The sequence below is a fragment of the Chelon labrosus genome, assembly GCF_963514085.1.
Source record: "Chelon labrosus genome assembly, chromosome: 4".
Lineage (NCBI taxonomy): Eukaryota > Metazoa > Chordata > Actinopteri > Mugiliformes > Mugilidae > Chelon > Chelon labrosus.
Window position 1 is genome coordinate 12,958,174 of NC_140340.1, and position 26,948 is coordinate 12,985,121.

Below are 26,948 nucleotides of genomic sequence, written 5' to 3' on the forward strand. Positions count from 1 at the left end.
GATTCATGATTCTTGAGTCTTCTTTGGTGGCCGATTCAATGAGCCGGATCCCGAATCTTTTTTCCACCGCTAACAGTGGCAGAGCGTAAACGGAGTCATGTGTGGAGCTATTTCAGCTCTTGTATTCCTTATGAAGCTATGATTTGAAATACACAACTTTTTTTAGATTTACCAGACACATTAGGTGTAGTTGCACAAAGTATCGGATTGGTATTGCCGTTACCAGCCTGAATTTTACTCGGTATCGGATCGGAAAGGTATCACTAGTGATTGAGTGCGAAGGCATCAATGATGTTATCTGTGCTCTGTGATGACGAGCACTGGCCAAAGAAGATCACCTGTTTGGGTCTCGTGTTTTTTTTAGACTAAAATATATTTTTTAAATTATTATTTAATTCACATTTTTAAACTACACGAAAAAGACTATTCAAATACGACATTAAAATATGAATATAACAAATCACAGACATTTCTTGAGGATGCTGGGCAGGTGCTATGGCCATCATAGGGGGAGCACTGCCACTGCACCTGAAAATCCTCCAGCCATGCGTCGTGATGAAGAGTTAGCTTTGTTTAGGCACATCCAGGAAAACTAAGGAGAAAACTGTGATTATAGAACAATTTATTGCAACAGGTCGACAGTTAATATAGCTTATTTACAGTATAGACCATGCTAAGACGTAAAAGACAAACATGAAGTGAAAAAACAATCATGCATACATGCATACATGACGGCAAAATTCATTCATTCATTCATCTTCCATAACCGCTTGTTCTTGTGAAGTGTCGCGGGGGGTGCTGGAGCCTATCCCAGCTGTCATCGGGCAAAAGGCGGGGTACACCCTGGACAGGTCTCCAGTCTATCGCAGGGCTAACACAGAGAGACAGACAACCATTCACACTCACACCTACAGCCAATTTAGAATCACCGATGAACCTAACAAGCATGTCTTTGGACGGTGGGAGGAAGCCGGAGTACCCGGAGAGAACCCATGCTGATACAGGGAGAACATGCAAACTCCACACAGAAAGGCCCAGTGGATTCAAACCCGGGACCTTCTTGCTGTGAGGCATCAGTGCTAATCACCTCGCCACTGTGCCGCCCTGTTGGCAAAATATTCTGTCAAATATCACTAAAAAAACAATATTCATTGATACGCCAGTCCTTGTTTTTCTAGGCAGTAACACAACCGCCTGTATGGCAGCTGCAGAATGGCAACGCTGCAAAATTTGTTTAGAATTTGAATTTGAAATATACACTTTTTTGAATTACCTAAAACACAGTTTGTCACACTGTGTCACAATTTAAATTCAGTTTTGTTTTTTTTGTTTTCTGTGTAGCTGCCTGGAGCAATACTTTATGTCTGTTAAGTCACATAGAAAAAAAAGAAAAAGAAAAAGGAAAAAACTTTTTTAGGCCCGTCATTTTCAGGCCTGAAAGTGCTAAGAAATCATCTTTGGATGTCCCCCCGATAATACTATCTGGTCAGCAAGAAAGGAAAGGAGGACATACTCATTAAAAGCACCTCTTCTCAAAATACTGTTCTGGCACATTTCTCGAACCCGGTCATGGGTCGTGTGGTCCATTGAAGGACCAGAGAGGCGGGATCACAGGAGATGTCTCTGATAGGACAGCAGAAGACGGGTAAGGGGTTTAGATGAGGGAGATCCGTATAGGGATGGAGGGAGACTCTGTCCTGTGCTGAGGGGAGTGATGAGACATGTGCTTCATAAGATACGTCTCCTGGAAAGAACAAGAGACAAACAATGCGTTTCAGATATGACTGCAGCAGTGCATTCAGATTTAAATACTGTAACTTGTAACTCACTGAGGTGTACGCCCAGCCACACATGCTGCAGCAGTAGGCCTTGGCATTTTTGATGGCATGTGCAGACAGGTGGATCTGCCTATTCAGACTGCAGAGTCTGAATAGGCACGGTAACAGTTGAAGCATTTGAAGGGTTTGTCTTTGTTGTGCTGCCTCTGGTGAGACTTCAGCGGGGGAAAAAAAAAATAGGACGTACAAAATGAGACATCTTTATACAGCTCTGCAAACGGCAACACCTCACGTTATGTCACAAAGCCAGGCAGTGCAGGTAAAACAGTTCATATTTACCTGCAGATTAGACAGCTGAGTAAAAGCTTTTTCACATCCTGGATGGGCGCATTTATAAGGCCGATTGCCCGTGTGGATTCTGTAACAGTAACAATGAGTGCCCAGAAACAGGTTAGACAAGAAGCTAGAAAAACTTGTGTGGTTGTCTTGATGCACAAATCTGGTAATTCAACACGTGAAGTAATGAGGAGGAGGAGGCAGAAATTCTCCAATCTCTTTCCTTTTTAAAACGTTTAACGTGCTAATAGTTTGAAGTTTTGCATATTTAATTATTTTTTTGTACATTTAATTTTGTATCATCATGCCAAGAGAAAATCTATCCATGTGAAATGTCAGCTTATACTGCTGTTTGTCTTTTACACTTCACAACATTTGCACACATACTCTTCACTCATGCCCATTATACACCACCGACTTTACTGATTTCCACATCTCACATGTTTGTTCTTGATTTGGCATATTAACTTGGATTAATTTGGTAAACAAATAAAGTATTGTTTGATTGAAATGCTGTGTCTCTCTGTTGTTGTGGCCACTTGAGCCAGGTCATGACAACATGTTAACACTAACTTGAAGGTTCACAGAGGATCCCACTCTCTGATTCAAAGTAGTTTTGGTGGATTACAAAAATCTGACAAAACCAGTCGTCGCAAACATGCTGAAACAGTTTCAAATGTCAGACCTGGTGTGCTGTTGCAGGTGGGAGAGCTGGCGAAAACACTTCTCACAGTAGGAGCAGCGGTAAGGTTTGATAGGTGACGGGCCAGGTAGGACGCATTCACAAAGGACTTTGTGCAGTGAGGACTTCGCCTCCGTGTGCGTTTTGGAGTGGATCTGCATGTCTGACTTGGAGAAGAAGGTCAGCGGGCACATTTTACACCTGCATCAAGGAGACAGTGACACAGATGGAGAATGTTAGAGAATAATTTCTCTTCCCTATAGATAGTTTGTGTAGTTAATGTTAGATTACTGCTGGGGTCAGTTATCTGCCCTATTTTCTCTTTTAGGAACATGCCAAGGCCATGGTCGCTCTTTGGCGTCTTCAATCTCACTCTCTGGCAGACACAGCTGTAGAGTTAGATGATAACGCCCTCCGTCACTGGATGACACTTTGTATTTCCTAGCTGGTGTGAATCCTTATCTTCATGTTTATGTACTATAGCCAATTGGATGTTAACACATCTCCCCTTTGCTGCCTCTGCCCACCTTTCCAGTATAAGAGTCTGAGCTTTACTGTTTGACCCTTAGAATTGAGGTGGACTCATGCACTTATGTTGTGATGACGAATCTTCTGTTCTCCTCGATCGAGCCTAAATAATAATAATAATAATAATACATTTTATTTAAAAGCGCTTTTCAAGATACTCAAAGACACTTTACATAAAAAGAACATCAAATCAGCAAAACAGAACACTAAAAATGAAATTGAACACTAAAAACACAATAGACTGAGCTAAACATTAAATAAACTCCTTCAGCATAAGACATACAGGACTTTGGTACTTCTTCTTCTTCATCGGCATCACCACAAATTCCTCCCTAACAGAGAACACATGTGAGGAAGATGCACGAGAGACGCAGCATGCAGAAGTTACTGCGCACAGCAGTGTACAAGAGAGCATGTGTGGTCCCGTGAACCACAAGATATTCTTTGGATTGTGCATTTGTTCAGTTTCATAATTTCAAAAGGATGCAGTGCAGCTTATGGTATTTAAAGGGGAAATACCGTTTTTTTCTCACCCATATAGCTTTGTGTCATTTGGAGTCGTTCGGACAATATTTAGATCTGCATATATCCATATAGTGGGAGTGACTGGGGCACCGAAACACGGGGAATAGCACTAGCATAGCATAACAAAATATTGGTGAAATGAACGAGTTTCGTGGCAGATAATGTGTTATTTAGAGGCTGCATTTAGGTGCCCCAGTCACTCCCACTATATGGATATACACGGATCTAAATATCTTCCGAACGACTCCAAATGACACCAAAGTTATATAGGTGAGTAAACCTATATAAAAAACAGTAGTTCCCCTTTAAGGATCAACTGGTTTTTGGGTAAAGCCTTGAGTGGTCATTTGAGGAGCTTCATTTTTCAGCCCCAGAAGTTGCCACTTGGTTGAGGGGTGAGGAGGCATACTCAGTTGGATGTAATCTACAACCTCACCACTAGAGGGTGCTTCTACAGAGTGGACCTTTAAAACCAAAACCTCCATTTATAAAAGACGACAGAAGCATGATTTTTAAAGAATAGAATATAACAAGTTGGAAACTTATTTTAATCACCTCTAACACCTCTATATGTGTTTACTCTCTTAACATCTAATATAAGCATACGGTAATTTCAAACAATTTAACAACAGTTGTCAATGACAGGAGAAAACATGAGAGTTAAAACTTTGTGTCGTTTAACGTCGTTATTTGGATTTTGGTTTTTACCTGCAAAGGCCTGACAGAGGCCTGTGAAGTAGAAGAGAGCTCCTCTGGACATGGTGAACAGCTGACCCAGGAAAACCAGGAAGGAAATGGAGGAGAAGACCACAGAGAGGACCATGAGGGCCTGGACAGACTGCAGCCAGTCTGGAAGAGCACAATAAAAAAAATTCTATTCAATAACCAGTCACACAGAAAAGGAAAATTCAACCAGACAACATGCAAATGTATGCAGAAAAGCAAATACTCTGATTATTTACCACTTTCATTGGTAGCAGCACACATCCAGGTATTTGTGGCATTATCATGGTAGCAGTTATACCAAAGGTCAGAGATTTCTGAGTCTGCCCATATCCACCAAGAGGAGGGAAAGAAAGAAAAGAGAAAATACATTTTCTCAGGAAGGCTCATTGTCAAGCAGAATTAGACGAGATACGGATGTCACCCAAGTCAAATGACTATTATTTTCAACTGCTAAACACTTTCTGTCTCTTCCTGCAGTGGCCAGCATATGGACCCTCTGTCTGCCTCTTGAGGAAACTTTGGCCACTTTCATCATGCATCTCTGCATCTGCTCTGACAATCTCTGGTCATTTGTAAAGCCACAAGCATGCCAGCAAACACACAGACAGAGACTTCTGTATATCGCATTCCCTTCAGTGTACCAATAGACTGTCAGGAGTTTGAATATGTCTTGTTTGGTTTTCCCACTGTTCTCTGTCCGAAGAGGAAAAATACTGCTTTCATTACTATAGACTGTGGACTAATAAAACAGCATGTGTTTGGGTGACAGTTTGAGGTACAGCTGGTGCAGACAGAACATAAATAACAACCACAGAAAATGCAAGCATCATGATGGAAAAACAAAATCTTCATAAATGTTCAAAATATATTTTTTAGTAGTCGTAGTAGTAGTTTTTCTGGTACAAATAAATTTTTTAGTGTCCACTTCTTTTTTATTTATTTTTTTATTTATTTGATGGGGACAGTGCACATTAATGAACATCTATTCAGACAGCAATATACGTAAATATGCCGGATTATAGCAACAATGCTAATTTGGATCCGCAGTCCCTAGGCAGGTAACACAAAAACATGATAGGACGGGACAATAGATCACAATAAGAGCATGCCACAAGACAGCACATTAGTAAGAATGCATCTCTTTAGTCATTAGTTTCATCAGACTACAGCTGCATGAGTCAGAAAATCCAGGCACAGAATTTCTGCACAGTCCAATTTTTATTGGATTCTTACCAGTTAGTTTCCTTAAACCTCTCAGTGACCCTCAGACTTTTGTTTTCTTTGTCGCTTCCTTCCTATTTCTCTGCCCTTTCTTTCCTTGCTGATGTTTCAGCTCCAGAACTTTCAGAGAAGTGTACAGAGGAGGAATGTGTACTTACATTTAGGAGGAGTTCTCAACACCCATTTACTTCAAACGTTCCCGGCCCTCCCCCTCAAATCTGTGGTCTGGACCAACTCAGCACCAAAAATAACATTCCTCTGGACATGCAGCAAAAAATATATTCTCTGAAGTTGCACTGCGGCCATCCAAACTGCTCTGAAATGGGGGGAAAACACAGTGACTGAAACATATTCATCTAAGAAGTGCTATACGAGTGGGCTGGCAGTGGTAACATCTGTTTTTCCAAATGTTTGTGCCAGTGCTGCACATGTACTCCTGCTGTCCACCCGGTTGTGCAGCTTAGCATGAAAACCACTACACTAGTTCCTACATGAGGTGACTGAAAGGCAGGAAATAGAGGCTCATTACTGCCCACTTTTGACTGTAAATGTGCAGGAAATCTCAGACCACCCAAGACACAGCACACATCGTGCAATATAAGATTTACCCATAAATTCTGCTTTGATAAAATAAACTTAATTGTCTCACAAGGGAAGGAGGAAAATGTCTCATCAGCATGACAAGGAATTAAATGTTACAACCCATAAGTATTCAGTATTTATCACAAATCAATGTTTGTTAATTGTATGGATTGTTCATAGCTGCGATATGTATGCATGCACCTCTTATCAATAATGAGCATGCTTTGCCACATAGAAATACACATAAATACATGTGTATTTCTATGGCTTTGCCACAGCATTAAAAACTACACCCACTAGTTGAGGATTTCAGATCCTTTACTTAAGTAAGTGTAGCGATACCGTATAAGTTAATATTTCATTTGTTTTCAGTATTTTCTACTCCTTATAGGCTAGCCTACTTTTTTCACTTAGGTAAGTGTTGGATTATTTTTTTCTCAAATGAAGAAGCATTTCACGGTGATTCATGGAAGTGGTGGCAATTATAAAAAACTATTTTATACTGTTGGGCAGTCACATAAGAGCAAAACATCACATTAAGGTATTCATAGTTGATATAGGTAGAGCTCAAATTAAGTACAGTAGATATTAACTATAACTGTCAAATAAATTAAAAATGTAGTGGTCTGAAAAGATTAAATAAAAGCTTTTAAAATAAAAATAAAAAAGGTGGCACCTCAAATGCCAGCCCTAAACCGTCACCTATAACACATTACAGTAATAATTAAACTAAATTCGTAATTTAAATGTGAAACGGATTTTTTTTTTAAATTGACGTTTTTACTGATGTTTAGCAGTGGCCGTAAACTATTCACAATATTAAATGTCTTCCACGACGCCTTTAGGTACGCACGGACAAACCGGGATCACAGTGAGTTTTTTTTTTTTTTTTTTTTTTCTACAAGAAATAACATCTCACCACCACAACCCATTCAAGTGTATAAAACATCACTGCAGCATGAACCGACGTTATGTTTTAACTCTGGGCCTAGTTCGGTTGTGAACGTTTTAAGTGTTTTTCTTTTTTATTAAATCCCTAAATTTGCCTGGAGTACAGTGAACGTGCCGCTCGAACCGTTACAACGGAGAGAGAAAACAACGGCAGGCTCGTGTGTGTTTACAGTGTTGTGGGAGGAGACGCTCCGCTCGTCGGTTGGTCTCGGTGCCAATGGGAGTTTATTTTTGGAGTCTGTGTCGGACATTTGCGGACGAAAACGAAGGCTAAAATGTGAGAGTAAATCACGGCACAAAGTTGTTGCTCACCGCAGAACAAATGGAGCAAGCAGAGGTAACAAACGCATCAAGTTCTTCTTCGTTACAACCAACTTGAAAGCTAGCTAGCTAAAACCTAAACGTTAGCCAAAACCTACGATAAACGTTGCCATCACCTTACACAGCTTCATTATTAACTTGTTTTTTTGTGTCTGTATCTTCACATTAAGTGGAAATGTTATCAATTGCCACATATTATTCTACTTAAATCTGTCATAAAGTTTTTTTTTTTTGATTGTTTGTTTGTTTAGCCAGTGTAGTTGCAGCGTTATTTAGTCGTTGTTAACGTAAACACAATAAAGTCAAGTACAATTCCGTTTGAATGCAGTTATTCCTGGTTACAGACCACCACAGACACAGAAGGAATAAGCAGACACTTTAATGTCAGCTGTCTACACGGAAACAAACAGCTGTTCCCCAAAAACATGCCAGCAAGTAGAGTAGTGTATACATACTGCTCATCGGTGTGGAAAAATCATCTGTGGTAAAATTACAAACTGTTTATATTAAATACGCATGTAGCACACAGTATAAAACAAACATTTATATGAATAAAATGTTCTCCTGTCAGTGAGCGGCATGTTTGTCATATTGTTATTAACAGGAGCTGGAACAGATTGCCTCTGGATTTAGTGAGGAAGGACTCTCTCCTGACTCCCCTAAGGAGGACCTGAGGTGGCTTACCTCCTGGTGGAGAGGGCCTCCCTACTTGAGACCAGTGAGGATCCACACAAGCTGACATGTGACGGAAACACAACCAGTCTGCTAAACACATTATGCGAGAGCAAGAGACACAGTAGGTCATATATTTTCTTGTAGCCTCCGCAGAGTATGACTGACTGTCTGATAAGCTGATGATTTTTCAAAAATCTTTAATTTTGTCAGATGTCTTACTCTGTATTCATCCACTGTTGTTTCACAGTCTACCCACAAGGGGGGACACCGTCATGGGCAGAGCGCATGGAAAAGACTCTTTGGACTCCACAAGGCTTCACAGAGCAAACATACATTTATTCCTGTATGTATTTGATGTATGTGCATCTAACAACAGTACTAACAACAACTAACACAGCTCTCATTGATTAGCTGAAAATTATGGTTGCCGCATAAGTGATGATGATTGGCTAAGGTAGGGTAAGATGGTAAGCCAATCAGCGGCAGGGCAGTGTTCAGTTGGGCGGGTGTTGTTTACACACAAACGCGTGCTTAGCAGTATTATCACACAAGCGATCAGAGATAGTCTGCAGCAATGGCGAGATCGGAGCATTCAGAGGTAAAGTTGCCGTTTTCAAGGTGGAAGTATAGGCACTACTTTAACCTCATTGAGGTAAAAGGCAAGAACGTACACGTGAAGTGTACATTACGCTCAGAAAAAAATCTAATTCTTAGACGTATTTAAACATTTTTTTAAAAAACGTAGTAGTTACTTTCCCTGGTAACTAGTTACTTTTATAGTGGAGTAATTCAGTTACTAACTCAGTTACTTTTTGGGGGAAGTAACTAATAACTATAATTAATTACTTTTTAAAAGTAACATGCCCAACACTGGTTACAAGCACAAGCTAGTGCACTTTGCATGGCAAGGAGAAATTAATAGATAGATACTACACGACTGATGCATCTTGATCCAGTCCACTTCTCAAGGTGTCCTGTCTGTCCTTGCATGTATTTCTGAACACTCTTGCTCATATTCCTTCTCCAGCTCAGTTCTTTTCTAATGTTGTGTGCTGCCTGTGTTGGAAGAATGAGGCCAGATATTTGGCAGGCCAGGCAAGCATTTTGGGGAGGGAGTGTTCCCGTCTGGAGCGGGATGTGGAGGAGGGCTCCCGCCGGCTTGCCATGACTCACAAGGAGATCCGGCGTTTGACTGATGAGCTGGAATCTGCCCATTTAACCCAAAGAGCGTATACCATCACTTACCACTATTAAGCAAACTTTCATCCATTAAGCAGTTTCTCGTAGTGATTACACTGTAGTCTGATGTCATGCCTGTCTCAGTATATTTTCAAAGCAAGCAGCTGTGACTAAACCACAGACACAGCACAATCCATAATAAATACTGTGTTGTTCAAAACTTATATTACCATCATACCTAAACAGACTTGAACTAAAAATGAGTTTCCCTGCACTAATGAGAAGAAGGCACCGTGAAGAGTTCGGCTGAAGTACTTTCATTCGAGCAGCTATTATTTATTTATTATTATTATTATTTTCAGAGCCTGAGCTGCAATCAGCCCAGGAGGAGGTGGAGCAGCTCAGACAGGAAGTAGAAAGATATGGTAAGATTTCTTTATGCAAGAATTCTGTAAGTTGTTTTCAAATAACTGCCAAATGTCACAGGATGTGTTTACAGTAAAAGGCAGAGAATAATGGTAGTTATTGTAGCCAACATTCCTGCATACACAGTGTGGGGGACAAGGTCTATCTTGGACAGGTTTACAATTAACTATTAAATAACTATTTTAACAAACATAAAATATTTTATGACTGTGCATATTGTATCTCTGACTGGAAGCATGTTAGTTAACCCTGTTTGAATGGCCTATATGAAAATCAGGAATTACTGACAGCAGCAAGAATTACTGATTGTAAACCATATACAAAAGAACCTTCAAAGTTGTTTACAGACAAGAAAGCAAGTCTTTTAAATGATAAGTAAACAATTTGACTTTATTTCACAAGAAATGGTGGAACTGCGAAAGGCCAAAGAGCTGAATGATCGTCTGGACTTTGAGATCAGAGCCTTGAGGAGCAGAGTACGCTCACTGGATGCGGAGAAAAGCTCTCTGCTGCAGAGGGTAAGATTGCTGCTGGAAGGAGGTAGTTAATAAATAGTCCTCACACAGTTTTAACATTGTCATGAGAAAACACTACATTAAAGCCATTTTTATTTCCACAATCTTTGAAGCATGAGTTTGAAATAACAAAATCAGATCTAGTTTACTCCCCAAGTAAAACAAGTTGGTAGCTCAATAGAGATTACATATATATATATTACATTATTACATTAATACAGATATTAAATTTTTTTGTCTCAGGTGTGCTAAGAATGTATGCTGATGGTACAGACACAGAACAGCTTAATTTTGCAAAAGGTTTAGATCAATATGTGAGAAAACACAGCTAACAGAAGCAGTTGCATTTAGTAGTTGCTCAGTAATAAATACACTGCCTGGCTAAAAAAAAGGCCGCCACCTGGATTTGACTTAGCAAATAGGTACGAGCCTCCTATTGGATAATTACTGCATCGGTGATTATCTTTCAGCTGGCAACAACTTATTTAACCCCAACTGATGCAATGAGTAGCTTCTCATTTCTTAAATAACCGTGTTGGAAGACACATCCCGTGGTCGTTGAAAAGATGTTAGCCCGTTTGAGAAGGGTCAAATCATTGGCATGCATCAAGCAGAGAAAACATCTAAGGAGATTGTAGAAACTACTAAAACTGGGTTAAGAATTATCCAACGCATTATTAAAAACTGGAAGGATAGTGGGGAACCAACGAACCAGGGTAAGAAGAGAGGCAGATGAAGTGATGCACCCATCATACCTAGTGCCTACTGTACAAGCCTGTGGGGTCAGTGCTATGATCTGGGGTTGCTGCAGTTGGTCAGGTCTAGGTTCAGCAACATTATGTGTCCAAAGAATGAGGTCAGCTGACTACCTGAATATACTGAATGACCAGGTTATTCCATCAATGGATTTTTTCTTCCCTGATGGCACGGGCATATTCCAAGATGACAATACCAGGATTCATGGGGCTCAGATTGTGAAAGAGTGGTTCAGGGAGCATGAGACATCATTATCACACATGGATTGGCCACCACAGAGTCCAGACCTTAACCCCATTGAGGATCTTTGTGATGTGCTAGAGAAGGCTTTCTCAGCGGTCAGACTCTCCCATCATCAATACAAGATCTTGGTGAAAAATGAATGCAACACTGGACGGAAATAAATCTTGTGACACTGCAGAGGCTTACTGAAACAATGCCACAGAGAATACGGGCTGTAATCAAAGCTAAAGGCGGTCCAGTGAAATATCAAAGTGTGTGACCTTTTTTTTTTGTTTTGGCCAGGCAGTGTAGATAAAAACCTAGACAAACATAGTCAACATTAAAGCTGTGGGCAGTTTAGTCACTTTATCAGACAAGAGAGTTTACAGGTAGCCTACTCCTTATCTTCCGTGTTTGAGGACAATAGCTCAAGGTTAATTTAGCAGATGTGCTGGAAATGTAGGAAAAAAAAAACAGAACATCAAATGCTGCAGCATTTTTAATACAAGTCAAGCGAAAGCAAGTCAGGCCACAGTCACACTTTTAACTCTGTACCAAACAGCTCACATAAGGGCTGTCATTGCAAACATTATTTAAAAAAAAAAAAATTCCTTGTTTTATCTCTTGTGTGCACTGTCCTTTGTACTGTGTGCTGCTATACCACTGTAAATTTCCCCACTTCTTATCTTAACAATACACAGTACACACTGGATAGAAAGAGACATTTTCACCTGCAGAAACCTCTTCGTTTTGTAATCCTTCAAAAATGACACACCCAAAGGAAGCTCCTATGTGTTGAACATGTGCCATACTGTGTCGTTTATCAGGCTCAAACTGCAGAATTGGCACAAAGGAAGCAGATCTGTTGTAACTTTCAAGAGAAGCTTTCTGCACAGACAAGACTCCTTTTGGAAAAAGAGGAAATTGTAAGTAAATACAAATAGAAGCACTGCATTTTAGTAATTCATTAATTATTTTATATATATATATATATATATATATATATATATATATATATATATATATATATATAATATTATTATTATTCAGTGCAACATGCTGTGTATCTGCTTAAACCTCCACTAACTGTCAACGTGAAATCTTGAATTGCTGAGTATCTAATTCTATAAATCTGTAAAAACTAATTAAATGCCAATAAATGTAAAAATTCCCATTCAAACTTTAAAAAAAGATTGTCAGTGTGAACCATGTGTCAAGACAGACATTTGGTGTCTCAGGTTGAATCTTTGCAGAAGGAGGTGGAGCGACTCGAGTCAGTCCTACAGGAGCAGCAGCTCATCACTGAACAAGTTGAAGCCGAGAGAGATGATAAGTTAGCTGAAGTACGTCCCACTGTGCCTGAGCATTATGTTCAAACCAAACTATTACTCAATCAAATATGGTATTTAAGTAAATATACCTGTTGGTTGTAGTCAAATGCAACTGAGTTGATTGAGAGCAATCAGACCTTCAGAGATTTAGAGAATGAGTTCAGTTCTCACATGAGATGTCTTTTGGAGAAGAAGTCAGAAGTGAGAAAAAAATTAAAGAATGTGGAGACCTTTCAGATAATTATGTTTATGATTTTAAATACTCTGCCGTGTATTTTCACTCATCTTCTTCTGTAACCACTTGTTCCTGTTAAGGGTCGCAGGGTCTGCTGTAGCCTATCCCAGCTGTCATCGGGCGAGAGGCGGGGTAATCCCTGTGTCGTGGATTTTGTTATAATCTAATACATATTGTCTAATGATGTCTTATCCTTTCAGATACATTCACTTCAGCAGCTACTGAATAATTCCCACAACGTTAACTTTATGGCTGAAATCTGCACCAACATTCAGGATCAAAGGTAGGATATTTTATCTCTATATCTTACAGCTTCATACGGTATTTGCATGCCAGCTGTCACAGTAAGCAAAGGTTTATACATCTGTCAATGTCTGTGTTTGTAGACTGTCTAAACAAAAACAGGCAGATTCACAACTTTGTGGAAACCCTTGCTGTCAGTTGGAAGACCAGTTTACGACAGAGGATAAAGAATTACAGACACAGCTGTACAAAGCAAACACACATTTCTTATGTTATTGTCAGGATCGTATTTAGTTTCATATTAGTTGTTTAAGTTTGACTATTCATGAGTACTGAAACACAGTTTCCCTCTGTGTGTTCAACTCTGAGACAGTTAATTGTTTTTCCGTTCTTGTTTATGTTTCCATTTTGGATGCTAGGAGTGTTCTGATGATCAAGAAGCAATGAAGACTCTGTTGTCCACCCAAAATGAGTGTGAGGCACCTTAAATGCCCAGACAAAGAACGAAGGTAACGGACACATTACTACATATTATTAGACAATGTAGTGTATGTTATATTCAGGATATTCAGCAAACATAATATTCTTATAAGGTTGATAAAACAGTAGTTATGATTAATCTATCTAATAAAATGTGTATTTGAGCAAACACTGAACACTTACTAAAAAACGTATGGTGACGGATCCCAGGATAACGCTTAGCTTTTTTTTCGCCACAGTGAAACCTGCTTTTAATTTTAATTTTTAATCCAAAACTGATTCAATAAGTCATATTTGTATCCATCTGCTTACAGTAAATACCATGAGATGAAGGAAAAACACAAGTCTAAAGTATGTCGAGCCAAACAGAAATTTGATGAGGAGACCTCATGGCGTGACGAGAAGATAAAATGTCTAGAGAGAGAACTGTCCTTGTGTTCCCACTCATTAACAAAGGTGAATCTGCACGAAAGAAATAGAGACGTTCAAAGTGGGGCAGCTGAATTCCAACGACTCTAAACATGCTTGTGTTCAAAGCTTTTTGAACTTCAGATTTTCAAAAATGTATCTTGACTTAATCTTGATGTGTTCTCTAAACAGTGCTGCCCTTTTAGTCTTTTGGATGCTCGCAGTGAATTCAAATATCACTGTTTATTTCTATCTCTGACATGTTTACACCTTGTTTTTCGTTGTAAAGTAAGACTCTGTGATGGATGTGGTTTTAGGTGTGGCAATGCTGATGAACTAAAGCACTAATCCGGGAAGTGGCAGTTGACTCTTGCTGTAGTTGATGTGTAAGTGTGTGGTGTAAATGATAAGTGGAAATCTCATTGCTTTTTCTGTCTCTCCAGGAGAAAGAACTTGCCACAAGCATAACAGCTTGATGAGGAGAAGCACAACAAGAAAGACCATAACCTAACAGTATCTTTGTCCAAAAGCAGGTTGCTGACATTACATAAATTCACTGCATGATAAAACATCTAGTCCACACACATATTCAATGAAAATGGCAAAAGTAGTTTCAAAATCAAAATTCTCAGTTAACATACTTGTTGGAAACGTGCTGATTGAAACTGTTTTGATCTCCAGGGTGGATTTTTTAGAGATGGAGAACAAGAAGCTGGGAAACAAAACATGCAGTCACTGCACTTTGCTGAGGTAATGTTTAAATCCGTTTTATCTATATATATGAGCAACACCATGATGTGGAATTACTGCTGTAACGAACGGAGAGGCAACTTGACTTTGAAACATCAGTTGATGTTAGGGAAATTCTTTTATGAAGAATTACAGTGTCACTCGAGTCTCGTTCAAAAGTTTTACTTGCAGCAAGGAGTTGACACATGCACTATAGCAAGTACAGAATCAACTGCCAATAGTAAGGTTACATTCACTTTTATACAGTAGGTCCTGACCTATATATTACAGAGAGACAGCCTTGTTAGAAATCAGCTAGTCATAACAAAGGAGCTGTAGACTGGGTGAATCTGTGCCTTATCTCTGGGACCTTTCCCCTACTATTTAATAAGAAGATGAGAGAAAATATCTTGTGCAACAGTTTAACCTCTGGCATCAAGTTGAAGGGAAGGGATAAATATCAGGGTTCAAATATCAGCATTTGTCATCAAGAATGATTTGTCCCGCCTTTCATAATAGAACATCAAATATTTACTCTAGATCATAATTTGTCAAACTCTGACCGACTCACACTGTTGTGACCTTTGGGAAACACTTGACCATATCTTTAGTCTGATTAGGAGCTGAAGAAAATGTCAACTCACCAAAAGGTTTTTACATCTGTCCCTCTGCAAACGTCAAGGTCGGTATGATGCTGCATCAGGACATCTCGGGATGCACTTGTTTGTCAAAATAATACACCATCGCTTGTCTGTGAACTTTGTGTCCACAGTGTGATGTCATCTGAACTGGCTGAAATTCAGGGCATATTGGACAGTACACAAAGCAGTCTCAGCAAGCAGATGGATATGACTCCTTCCTCTCGCTGTTGCATCTCTGGGAGCTCGTGTCGATCAGCAGAGATGGGATACATGAACCTGACGTCCACACAGAGTCTGATGTGTGATTTGATTTTACTGAGTTTTTACTGAGAAACATCTCTGGGACAGCGTGGGGGTTTTGGTGTTTGGTGCATTTATCATTGAAAGAGTTTGAGAGAAGAACATTTCAGTACCACATCTTTAAAAAGAAATAAAACATAAAAACAAATACAGCAACAGAAGGATTTTACTTCAACATCTGCTTAAAATTCTCATCAGGCACTGTTGTAATGCATAAATAATAATGTTTCAGAGCTCATATAAGCATAAAAATGATCAATATCGACAGTCCTGAGTGACACTTCAGTGCTTTTTAAAAACTCAACGGTAAAGCTAATTAAGCGTTTTTATACATGGCCAGTACAAGAAAATTGCAACCAGCAAGTCAACTGGAAAACTAAAAAGAAAAGAAAATTAGGGGTGGGACTTTAACGCGTTAATTACGATTAATTAATTACAAAAAATTAACTCATTTAATCGCAGTTTGCTTTCTAACCAACGCAGAACATTTGTCAGTGCACGATTTCCTGGTACACCGATTACACAGTTGCACGCGTCAGAGCTGTTGCTAGGACTGAGGGAAGGCAAATTTTATTTAAAAAAATACTACTTCATGGAAACTTGATGAAAGCACTTCTGTTCTCTACAGTACCATCTAAATGCAAAACATGTTGCAGCGAGCACAGAAACCAGAAAAATTTAGGTCTGTTCAGTTTTGGCCAGGGATATTTTCTTTCTTTTTCTACTGTTTTGAATTGAAATACAATTAAATGCATTTTTTCAGACTTTAAAAGAGTTTGAGTTTACAATATTCATGTCTGTGTCTATTATTTGATTCAGTTGTCCACAAAAATCCATGTAAATTAAAAAATGTTGCTTTGTGGGGCAAATATTGTTATGCGATTAAAATGTGATTAATCGAGATTAATTAATCACAAAGCCTCTAATTAAGTAGATTAATTATTTTTTAATCAGTCCACTCCCACCCCTAAAGAATATTAGCTTTGTCATTTCAGTCCACTTAAAACCTTGTTTGAGGGTTTTGCTATGTCTCATATCTCTCATACCCAATCATCATCACAACAGATCCCATGTCCAGGCCTTCCATCTCAGTAAACAACAGACTGAACATCACTCTGACGGTGCCAGCTGGTAACTGGTATGAAATGCATGGATGGAATTGAATAGGATTTGTTATCATGTCCGTCACTCACATTGTAAACTTTTTTCACATTTTAATATCTTGGATAGGAAAGTTCCATCTGAAACTCTAAAGAAAAATGAAGTGCCTTCCAAAAAAGGAAAGACGGACAGGATTAACTCACATTGATAATTCTCAATTCATTATTTACACCTCAGGGTGAATGAAATTGTCCATCAACAAAGCCGTAACTGTTAAATTATAAAATATCACATACTGTAAATGTAACTGGAGGACGGAGTGTACACATTGAACATTTGAAAGTAATACACTTCAGTGAAAAAGGCAAAAGATGTTGATGTTTTTCTCTTTAGTATTTGTATGTATGTAAATGTGTGCCTTTGCAGGGATATTTGCATGAGGACCAAGATGCAGGGGGACTGTAACATATGTTAGTGCAGGACAAGCTTGATACACAGGCATCTAAAATACACTAGGGTTTGCGCAGTGTCTCATAATATTTTGGTGCCCACTGTAGTCGGGTGACGCGAATGTCTCTCCAGTAGCCGAATTTGCCGTCCCAGCAGTACTCTGGGGAAAGCAGCCTGCTTGGTTTGTGAACCCAGAAGTACTTGTTTAGATGACTCTCGTCATGCCACAGAGCCTCCACATTATGTTTTTTATCCTCCATGATGCTTTGGTAGCAGGCGTCAGTCAAAGCTTTCACGCTTTTCCACGAGCCTCCAAAGATGGCAGCGTGGTAATAGAAATCCCCGGTTTCCATGTACGCCTTGGACTTTGGGTTGTTGTCGTAGGTAAAGAGCTTCTTTGGAAGGCGGTAGTAGCCTGCGTGCAGCAGAGCCACAGACTCTCCCAGAGCCTCAGAGCCAAATCTCCCAGTAAACTCCTGATCCACATCGAAACAGAAGACGTGTGTGGAGTGGTGGCGAATATCCGACTCTATGACATCAGAAATTGTCTTCATTCGCATCATAGAGATGTCCTGCCACCGAGAGTGCTTCTCCACTTTGATCACTTTCAGGCTTCGCTGAGGACCAAGCCTGATGTCTGGCACCTTCTCTGGCATGTCCGTAAATACATAGTACGTCACGGGCAAACCCAACATGAAGTGACGTTCTGAAGACTTCAGGAAGGTGTTGAGGTAAGCATCCAGGTACCTTTGATCGTAACAGAGACGAGAGCAGTTTCAACATCTCACCACGTACCCCACCTACGCATACATTTACTAAATAAATGGCAGCTCATATGGAACACAATCTATGAAGTGCATGGCAACAGTGACGAACCTGCCCACTGCAAACACGGTCAGAGTGACAGAGGTTCCCTCCTGCTTGTGAAACTGGTCATAAAGATTAGGGTCAAACATTCCCTCCCAGATAATGGGAGCTTTCCAAGTAGTGCATGTCAGCACATCTCGCCTCGACCTGAAACAATAGAAGAATGTTTAAAGTTTAACACAGGTCAAGTTCAGCAAAAACTCAGAAAAGAATTCTGTAGTGGTTGTGCAATAGCTGATTAATCGTTTCATATTTTCTTATAATATACAAACTCAAACTAAGAATCTATGGTCAGATGTTAAACAAGACACGGCAGCACAAAAAACTGAGAAAACTAGAAATATGTTTGAAACTTTTACACATGACAAGTAAAAATTCCACATCTGAGCCATTAGAAACTCAATCCACCCCACCCTCTTTTTGACCTCAGATATTATCCCTCTGACTCGTTTGTCTCCACTTTTAACAATGAGCACACTGTTACACTAACATCTGTACACAGCAAAGGTTTCTCAGCAACTCTGAAAGCACGCACTCATGTGGTTTTCAACAGATAACCTGCATACAGCTGGGCATGTACAGAAACTACTAGAGGAAATGAGTAAATAACAGCATAATGAAGCTGAATCCATTTAGTGCGTTAAAACAACCCATTTAAACCAATCTGAAGTAGTTCTCACGGTTTCTATCTATTAGATTGTTCATCAGTTACAGTTTCACATTACAACCACATTCCAAATATTGTGTTGGTTCCCCCAAAATAGCCCTGACCCGCTGAAGCATGGACTCCACTAGACCACTGCCATCAGGGCATACTGTTTTCATTAAAAGGCGTACATAGTCTTCAACAATGCCTAGGTAGTCGGTGTCAAAGTAAGTTCCACATAGAAAGCAGGGCCAGTGGTCTCCCAGCAGAACATTGACCAATAGCGTCACACTGCCTCCACCAGCTTGCCTTCTTCCTATAGTACATCCTGGTGCAGTGTGATCAGTGGACAGGGGTCAGCATGGACACCCCAACTAGTCCACAGCTGTACAGACTGACAGTAGCTAATCTGTTGGATCAGAGCACACGAGCCAGCCTTCACTCACCACGTACATTAATGAGCCTTGACCCTGTCTCCAGTTCACAGGTTTTTCATTACTGCGCCACTTTTGATATTGAAGCAAGGGCTGCCGTTTTAGAGATGCTCTGACCCAGTCGCCTAGTCATCAAAAGTCACATCAAAGTCACTCAAATCCTTCCACTTGCCTGTGTTTCCTGTTTATAACACAGACAACTTTGAAGACAAACTGTTTACTTGCTGCTTAGTATATCACATCCACCGCTGTAAGAGATTCACATGTCTCCTGCACAGTTTACTAGAGTCCAGAACTCCTTAAAATTGGCAGACCAGTTCTGTGTCAGTTGTGAAACACTAAAACGTTGGTTTGCGTGACGTGAGTTGGTTGTAATAGTCTTACTCAAGCTTCAGGGTGGCATCGATACTGTTGTCCAGACTCAGCAGCTCTGCTCTTTCCAGAGAACAACTCTCCATTGGTAGGAGACCTATTAAAATTCTGATATATATATAAAAAAGAACATGTTTTAATTTATTAAAATACATTATGATAACAATAATAATACTTGTATTTGTTCTAATTAATGGAACTACACTGAGTTGCATATTTAATGATTATACTACCGAAAGAACTGCACTTTATTCCAGAGCTGATGTTTCAGAGTCTCTTAGAGTAAACTGAAACGTTAAACTGAGCATGTCATATTTCTACAACGAATAGCAACCTCTTATATGGCACTGATGATCATTGCCCTTCCACTCGTTTAGATGAACCTACAGTGCATCAGCAGAGATAAGGTAGACTATGAGTCTGAGTCTCTCACCATCTTCACGCAATAAAACCATAAAATCACGGCATGTATCTATAAATCTGTTTCTGTTCTGAAGGAAGCTGAAGACTTAAGTTTCCACAACAGCTGGTTTAGGTACTCACCGGAAAGTCGGAGATGATAAGTAGAAAACCGTGAAAGCAATCGGAAAACAAAGCAAACATTTGAAAACGATCTTTGTCTTCTGAAAGTTTCTGCAAGATGAGACAATCAGATTGAACAGTAAAGACATTGAATTTAAGCACATAGGGAAAACCAAATGTTTTGAGTATGCAAAACCATGTGGCACAATAATGTTAACTATAAATTTAAATATGTAAGATATAGATATAAATACCCCATAGCTGGAAAATGCTGGTGTTCTGCAGTAGTCTGCAAACAAAGACAGCTGTGGGCTCATAGATGCAATGATGACTCTGAGGAGGAAGTGAATCACAAAGTGGCTCAGCTTTTAAGTTCAAAGATGCAAATCTTCTATAAGAAGGGGATAATGACATGATGACACTTAGGACACAGTTGGTTTGTAAACTGAATGGTGTTTTTCACAGAAAATAACTACATTAGTAGGTTGTACTATATGAGCCACTTCTAAGTCTGAAGCAGCAGGGCAACCGGTAGGAAACAGCAACTTCCTATTTGTAATGGGTGGGCTGGCTTTTTTGAAAGAGTTGGCTTGTATCCCTTAGAAAGGCCAGCTCTTACTGCTCCCAAATAGCTCTTCATTTAATTTCACTATTTTACCCAGGTTTAGCAATTATGAGTGGTTTGTTGTTGGTAAGCATTTTTTTCATAAAAGCCTTATTTTTATGCATTTTTTGTCACAAAAAACACACAGTTATCATCTTTTAACGTTTTAATTAAACCTTTAGAAGAACAACACAGAACCACAGCAAACAAGACAAAACTCACTCACTCACTGGAAAGAGTGAGTGAGCGTTAAAGCGGAGGAAAGCCAGCGGTAAGGAGGGTTAAATGGATGGTGACGAAAACCCAGGTGGTAGTGGTGAGAGTCATCCACCCACCCGAACCAAACTCATGCCCAAAAAAGGTTCTCATTCAGCAGTGTGGAAGTATTTTGGATTTAAGCCAGACAATGACAAACAGTGTGAGGTGCCTTGCAAAGTGTGTTTTGCCCTCGTTGCAGCACCGCAAGGCTCTTCAATCACCTTATGTTTTTTTTGTTTTGTTAAAGTTCATCAGTGCAATAACCAGAAAATCGTGATCTCAAATTTAAGCAAACAAATTGTGATTTACATTTTTTCCAGAATCATGCAAGCCTACTGCAACTTTTAGCTGCAATGGCTCACTCCACGCTTTTGGCTGAAACACTTTAAATGAACACTTGTATCTCAGTGGCACACAATACAACTGTAGTTAACCAAACTCATTTACATGGAGGAAGTGTCAGAATTTGTGCTGATCCTGAAAGAGGCTATGTGTGACTCCTTCAGAGGTCAGATTTTAGCAGTCCATTTCCATACAAGTTAAACTATTCAAGTCCAGGATTTAGGAAATTAAATATTTTGTGCTATTTTAGGGAAATGTTTATTCCCCTCAGGAGACGCAGAGCAGGAAACACAATATGAGTGTTCCACCATTGCATGGGAGACCTATGTCATTTTGTCCGGGCAAAAAGGGGAATTTGTTGATCAGTACATATTTCTGGGACTTTCTTTAGTTTTATAACATAAAGTTCAAAACATTGTTTGACACACAAAGCTCTTTGTGCTGGTTCTGAGAGAAGTTGATAAATGGCATGTCCATATTCATAGTGTATACAGACAAAAGTTGATAATTACTGATAATGATAATTACAAAGCAAGGAAAGAAATTTTCGTCAACCAATATAAATGACCCAGTACAATAGTCCTCACCAGTATAATCCAACATAAAACCCAAATTTGGGAGGAACTTTGTTATAAGATTTGTATGACAGTACCAGGAGTAGCTAGCAATTCGTGCTTCATCCAAAGGACAGGTCACTGTCCAGATAGCTGGCCAGGATGGTATATATTCGCTATCTCACAGAAGGTTCACAGGAGTCTTTGTTGCATTTTGGAAATGTTGCACATTGCAATTTTTGAGAGAAGACTTGAAATACAGTCTTAACATTATGGCACTTTAGATAAAAGTCTTTAGTGCGAGTTAGCATTTAGAAATACCAGGTGTCACTACGGTGGCCCTGAAGGTCAAAACACAACATTTCACAAAACACAACGACATTTCAACGAAAACACAACGACATTGCACACGACACAATGACATTTCAGACTAAGGAAAGGGTAGGGATTGTCTCTGACTGGACAGAACCGGACAGTGTAACGTCATTTCCTGTTTCTACAGCGCTGTGTCTGTACACAAGTTTTAAACTGCATTGGAAAGAATGGAGGACAAGATGGCATTAATATATATGGAATATTTTAAATGAGGTGTGTATGTGTGTGTATGTGTGTATATACATATATATATATATACAGGGCCGGTTTTTACTATGGGCAATGACGAGCGGCCTCAAACAAACAAACAAACAAACAAAAAAAAAAACTCAAAACAAAACTCGCCAGTTTTCTAGACTACCGCTCATTTCCATGTCACGTTAGTGGAGTGCGCGCTGGGGCGCCCTCATTGTCACGTCAACTTGCTGCTGAGAGTCGGACAATGTTGGCAAAAGGTAATGCAAAAGTTAATGATGTCGAGTCTTCATCTTCATCATGGGTCAAAGTAAAAGACCAAAGAAGCCATCAGGTGCCCAGTTCAGAAAAAGAAGAAGAGGAGAAACGGGCAAAAGATAAAGGTATGCAGATTTCTATGAGTGACGTAAGTGACAGTAGGCTATAGGCTATTTATTAGCCTCTTGCTAGTATGTTGCTATTAGCCACAGAAGACGACTGTACCTATTTGGTTTTTAGTTTTGCTGAACTAGCAACTATTAGAACTGAGGCAAGTCCAGTTTTATATTGCACTTCCTGTTAATGTTAATGCCATTTGTAAACAGGGTGAACAACCCAGGTTGAAGTCTGAGCACTGAATTCAGATTATGTTAATTATCTGCTGTTTCTCTATGTGTAAAAAAAAATGGTGTGTTATCATAACTGGAACTGTTCAGATGGTATTAGGATGATGCAAAACAAAACTCGTATGTAAAATACGAAATAGTTTACTGCAGGAATCTTTTTTTTATGTAGTTATTTATGTATTTATTTATTAGCTTTCTTCAGGGATTTTACAAGCATGGTTATTTGATCCTGTGATGAAGGATTTGTGCAATTTACATTGGTGTTTCTATCTATCTATCTATCTATCTATCTATCTATCTATCTATCGATACACACACACACACACACACACGGTTTCTCGCTTACACCCCGAGAATTTAGCACATACTTCGTCCGGGGCGTGGTTGTGAAAATAACGACTGGTGCTGCATGACTGTGGTGCGGGTAACTGGACTGGTTTCTCAAACTGCTTTCCAGAGACCCTTAAATAAACCAGTAGATAAAACATGAAAATGTAAAATAAAATATTCATTAATCATGTTGACAACAAAAACTTTGATATTTGTCTTAAAAAAAATTACATTCATGTCGACTTCCTGCACCTGTCTTGGACGTCCATATGACCTCCAATAAAGTTATCTAGTCTGATTAACTGCATGGTTAGACGTCCAAATAGCGGACAAGTGGTCTTGGACCGACGGACGCAGTATAGACATGATCTGCACGTCCATCCGACGTCTAATGTTTAGTGGGCATGGATAGGAAACTAAAGTTAAGCACAGAGTTCGCTTATCCCGTGCAAATACGTGGGGTGCAATTTCTAAATCACATATGTCCCCAGGTCTGAATAAATCTCAACAAGCCCCGTACATTAGTACTGGAAGCGCAGTCAGTTACAATTCGGTTTATTACAAGAAAACGATAAATAATAAAAATAAAAAGCTGTGAATCTTATGGTCGGTCTTAGATATAAACAGAGCCAAAGCGAACAAATACCCAGAGCTCAAACCTTTGGTTTAAGTTATTCCATGAATAACGACGACAACAAAAAATGATAAGAAATCTTACCTGTGAGTCGCAGCCAGTTACTTTTAAATATCCACAGTTCGTTCAAAAATGCCGTGGGTGTTTCATTTACCCGAATTGTGCTTGGATATTCAGTAAGAGTTTATGACAACTAACTGCGGTCCGCAAGTTGGAGCCTCATTGCACAAGGAGGGGCTACATGACTCTTAAACGCTGCACCGTCCCTCTGCTCAGGTGCTGCTCACTCACTCATGTAGTGGCACATGAGGTCACACTGCACCATAGGTATGAATAGGTTCGTGGTTAATTTACAATTTATTTATTTTATTCATTCTTGTGTTTATTTATTTTTGAGAAGGACCTGTGATACTGAGCTTCAACACAGCTGGATGCCTCACTGATGTGACTTCAAGGAAGTGGGTAGAGCAAGCATCAAATGAGGAAGTTGACTTTACAGAGACTGTTTAACCATTGGTTCCCCCTTCATGGGAAGTTAAATCTGATGAACTACTGCAGCAACAGCAGTAAAAAGAATGTCTTAATGTCACGTTTCTATTTATGGAGGAACGTGGGAACGAGGGGCGTGTTTGTTTCTGGTGAGGTAAACACACGAGTGGTCGTTGTATCTTTGCACGGTTGGAAAAAAATAAAAGTTCAACCTTGATATGCATCAAGTAATGTCAAGGCTGAACAACCAACTTCATGAAGGAAATTCAAAATGAAAGCATGATTTCGTTGTGAATAACATTTTCTTCAGACATATTCTTCTGTATGAGTAATTTACAACATATTAACTTGACAGCTTCCATTTATAAAAAAAATACCCATTAAACATGTCACAACTCGTAAACCTGGAGCTTACTGAAAGTTCCTACTTACGAGGTCATGAAAGGACGTACCTTGTGACGAGAACCCCACTCACACTGTATGCTCTAGAGCAGCGGTTCCCAAACTTTTTTGGCCGCGCAGGCCCTTCTGTGTCCCAACCGGGTTGACGCACCCCCAATCCCCGACACCTTAAAAAAAAAAGAAAAAGAAAAAAAACGAAAAAAAAAAAAAAAAAAAAACCGCAACGGGCTTTTGGCTTTCACACAGAAAAAAATCCCAATAAACGGACTGCGACAGTAGTACAGTTGACTCAGCGTAGAAGAAGAACAACAGTATGAACCAGTGGCTCACTAGCGCCCTCTTCCATGAAGCAGAAGTACTGGCCTGCCTCATCGCGTTGTTTTTCAGTGCGGTTTAATGTCAGATAAACAAGACTCATACATGAAATACAGGCTATGGAAGATTAGGACACATGATAAAAATGCGCACAACCAATGTATTGATGGCATACACAGAGTAAGCCACAGGTTTGTGAGAGACTGCGCAATCTGAGGCTCGGCTCGGCTCGCTGCTGCCTTAACTAGCGTCTCTCACTACATGGTCGCTCCCAGAAATTGTATTTACATCATAGACCAATGGAAAACAGTATGATTTATTTTATCAATAGTATATTTTATTGTCATTACTTTTTATGATGCTAGGTGAGGCGCTGCCTGGTGAAACAATCCAGGCGCTGCCGATCACCTGCCTCCCCTGCCCGCACGTCCCTGGTGCACACATACAGTGCGTTGAAGAAGATAACTTCTTCTCCGCCATTACATTTTTCATCTAGAGGCAGCTCGCGCACCCCCACCACACTTTGGGAATCCCTGCTCGAGAGCATGGATTCTCAACCGGGGGTCCGCGGACCATAGGCGTGACGAGCCCGTAACTTTGTCCCAGCACCCCTAAAAATAAGAGTTGAAAAAAAAAATGTGGTTGTTTTATTTTAAAATGGTTTGTCTATGATACGATGCCAAAACAAATAGCACAATCGAAGAAAACATGTGGTTTAAACTTAATATTTTAACGAGGAAATTAAGTCGTCGTCGTCGTCGTCCACCCCCCGTGGTATGATCCACCTCTCTCGTTTACCGCTCCTTCCCTCACGCAGCGCGCACACACTTTAGGATTGGCTGACCACCTGAGGGGCGTGGCTCCTATAAGCTACCAAACGATCTATTTAATTTATCACTCAGCACCAAATCCAGTCATTAGCAACAGCTCTAACTTTTACTGTTGTTGTTATTGTTCAGTAGGAATTTACTAGCTGACGTTTCTCTCTCTGGTAAGCTAATGGTGCAGGTTGTCAATCAACCACTGTCCACAGGTTATATTAAGCTTTTGGTTTGTGTATATATGTTGATGTTAAAGCCAAACTTTAAGACTAATACTGCCTACCATTGTTCTTACCTCATCTTCTCATTTAAATGCAATTTCTTTTCTTTATTTTATAAACCAAATGATAGCTTTGTGACACAGTTTGACATTAAAGGACGATGTGTTCTCTCATTTATTGTTGTCTTTCCACTCTTTGGTGGGGGGGGGGGGGCTCAGCACCCCTAAAGGTCTGACCCTAGAATCTCCCCTGCCGCGGACCCCTAGTGGTCCGTGGTGTAATTGCAAGGGGTCCATGAAAATAAGATATCTTTTAAAAAAAAAGATCCTGTGACATTTATAGATCATTTATGAACCATTCCTATAGAATCTAGGAATGGTTCATGTGTGTCGAATCAACACACAATTGTTTCTGGATTAGTTAACATTGCTGTTTTGCTGGTCCAGTTTACCCCAACACACTAACCAATCCTGACACCAGGTTTTGTCTTGACTTCTATGAGTGAGGCAGAGAGATGTGGGAAGAAAGAATCAAATACAAGTTGAATGAACAGTGCCACTGATATACACAGAAAGCTAGAGTGGGGAGAGAACACACCCAAGTTATTGTCCTTGGGTGGGG

At 39.8% G+C, this 26,948-nt stretch overlaps 3 protein-coding genes across 16 annotated transcripts; 1 reads left to right on the forward strand and 2 right to left on the reverse strand.

Moving 5' to 3' along the window:
* On the reverse strand, positions 1-6,893 carry LOC311486548 (epithelial membrane protein 3-like). 2 transcript variants are annotated; one of them, XM_084542430.1, is made up of 4 exons: positions 4,812-5,544; positions 4,558-4,698; positions 2,118-2,196; positions 1-1,993 (listed from the first exon to the last, which is right to left on the reverse strand). In XM_084542430.1, exons 1-4 carry the CDS (start codon positions 4,960-4,962, stop codon positions 1,909-1,911), a joined length of 456 nt encoding a protein of 151 aa, XP_084398556.1. In that variant the 5' UTR covers positions 4,963-5,544; the 3' UTR covers positions 1-1,908. The 2 variants fall into 2 exon arrangements, 1 of the variants encoding a protein (XP_084398556.1); XR_014699002.1 differs by lacking the exons at positions 1-1,993; positions 2,118-2,196; positions 4,812-5,544 and adding an exon at positions 5,809-6,893 and having other exon boundaries at positions 4,437-4,698.
* A 569-nt stretch (positions 6,894-7,462) lies between these two features.
* Positions 7,463-15,761, forward strand: LOC311486413 (uncharacterized protein). Of its 8 annotated transcripts, XM_084542252.1 has the most exons (12): positions 7,463-7,666; positions 8,255-8,446; positions 8,573-8,668; positions 9,867-10,448; positions 12,251-12,349; positions 13,190-13,272; positions 13,652-13,741; positions 14,027-14,168; positions 14,564-14,653; positions 14,802-14,870; positions 15,461-15,531; positions 15,622-15,761. In XM_084542252.1, exons 4-7 carry the CDS (start codon positions 10,299-10,301, stop codon positions 13,677-13,679), a joined length of 360 nt encoding a protein of 119 aa, XP_084398378.1. In that variant the 5' UTR covers positions 7,463-7,666; positions 8,255-8,446; positions 8,573-8,668; positions 9,867-10,298; the 3' UTR covers positions 13,680-13,741; positions 14,027-14,168; positions 14,564-14,653; positions 14,802-14,870; positions 15,461-15,531; positions 15,622-15,761. The 8 variants fall into 8 exon arrangements, with proteins under 8 accessions (XP_084398378.1, XP_084398380.1, XP_084398379.1 ...); XM_084542254.1 differs by lacking the exon at positions 15,461-15,531 and having other exon boundaries at positions 15,622-15,711; XM_084542253.1 differs by lacking the exon at positions 15,622-15,761 and having other exon boundaries at positions 15,470-15,569.
* LOC311486412 (alpha-1,3-galactosyltransferase 2-like) lies at positions 14,820-25,418 on the reverse strand. Of its 6 annotated transcripts, none has more exons than XM_084542249.1 (6): positions 25,021-25,418; positions 20,437-20,515; positions 20,204-20,293; positions 19,673-19,768; positions 18,218-18,355; positions 14,820-18,088 (listed from the first exon to the last, which is right to left on the reverse strand). In XM_084542249.1, exons 2-6 carry the CDS (start codon positions 20,439-20,441, stop codon positions 17,404-17,406), a joined length of 1,014 nt encoding a protein of 337 aa, XP_084398375.1. In that variant the 5' UTR covers positions 20,442-20,515; positions 25,021-25,418; the 3' UTR covers positions 14,820-17,403. The 6 variants fall into 6 exon arrangements, with proteins under 6 accessions (XP_084398375.1, XP_084398374.1, XP_084398372.1 ...); XM_084542248.1 differs by lacking the exon at positions 25,021-25,418 and adding an exon at positions 24,164-24,403; XM_084542246.1 differs by adding an exon at positions 23,484-23,577 and having other exon boundaries at positions 14,821-18,088; positions 20,204-20,515; positions 25,021-25,033.
* Positions 25,419-26,948: the final 1,530 nt, after the last annotated feature.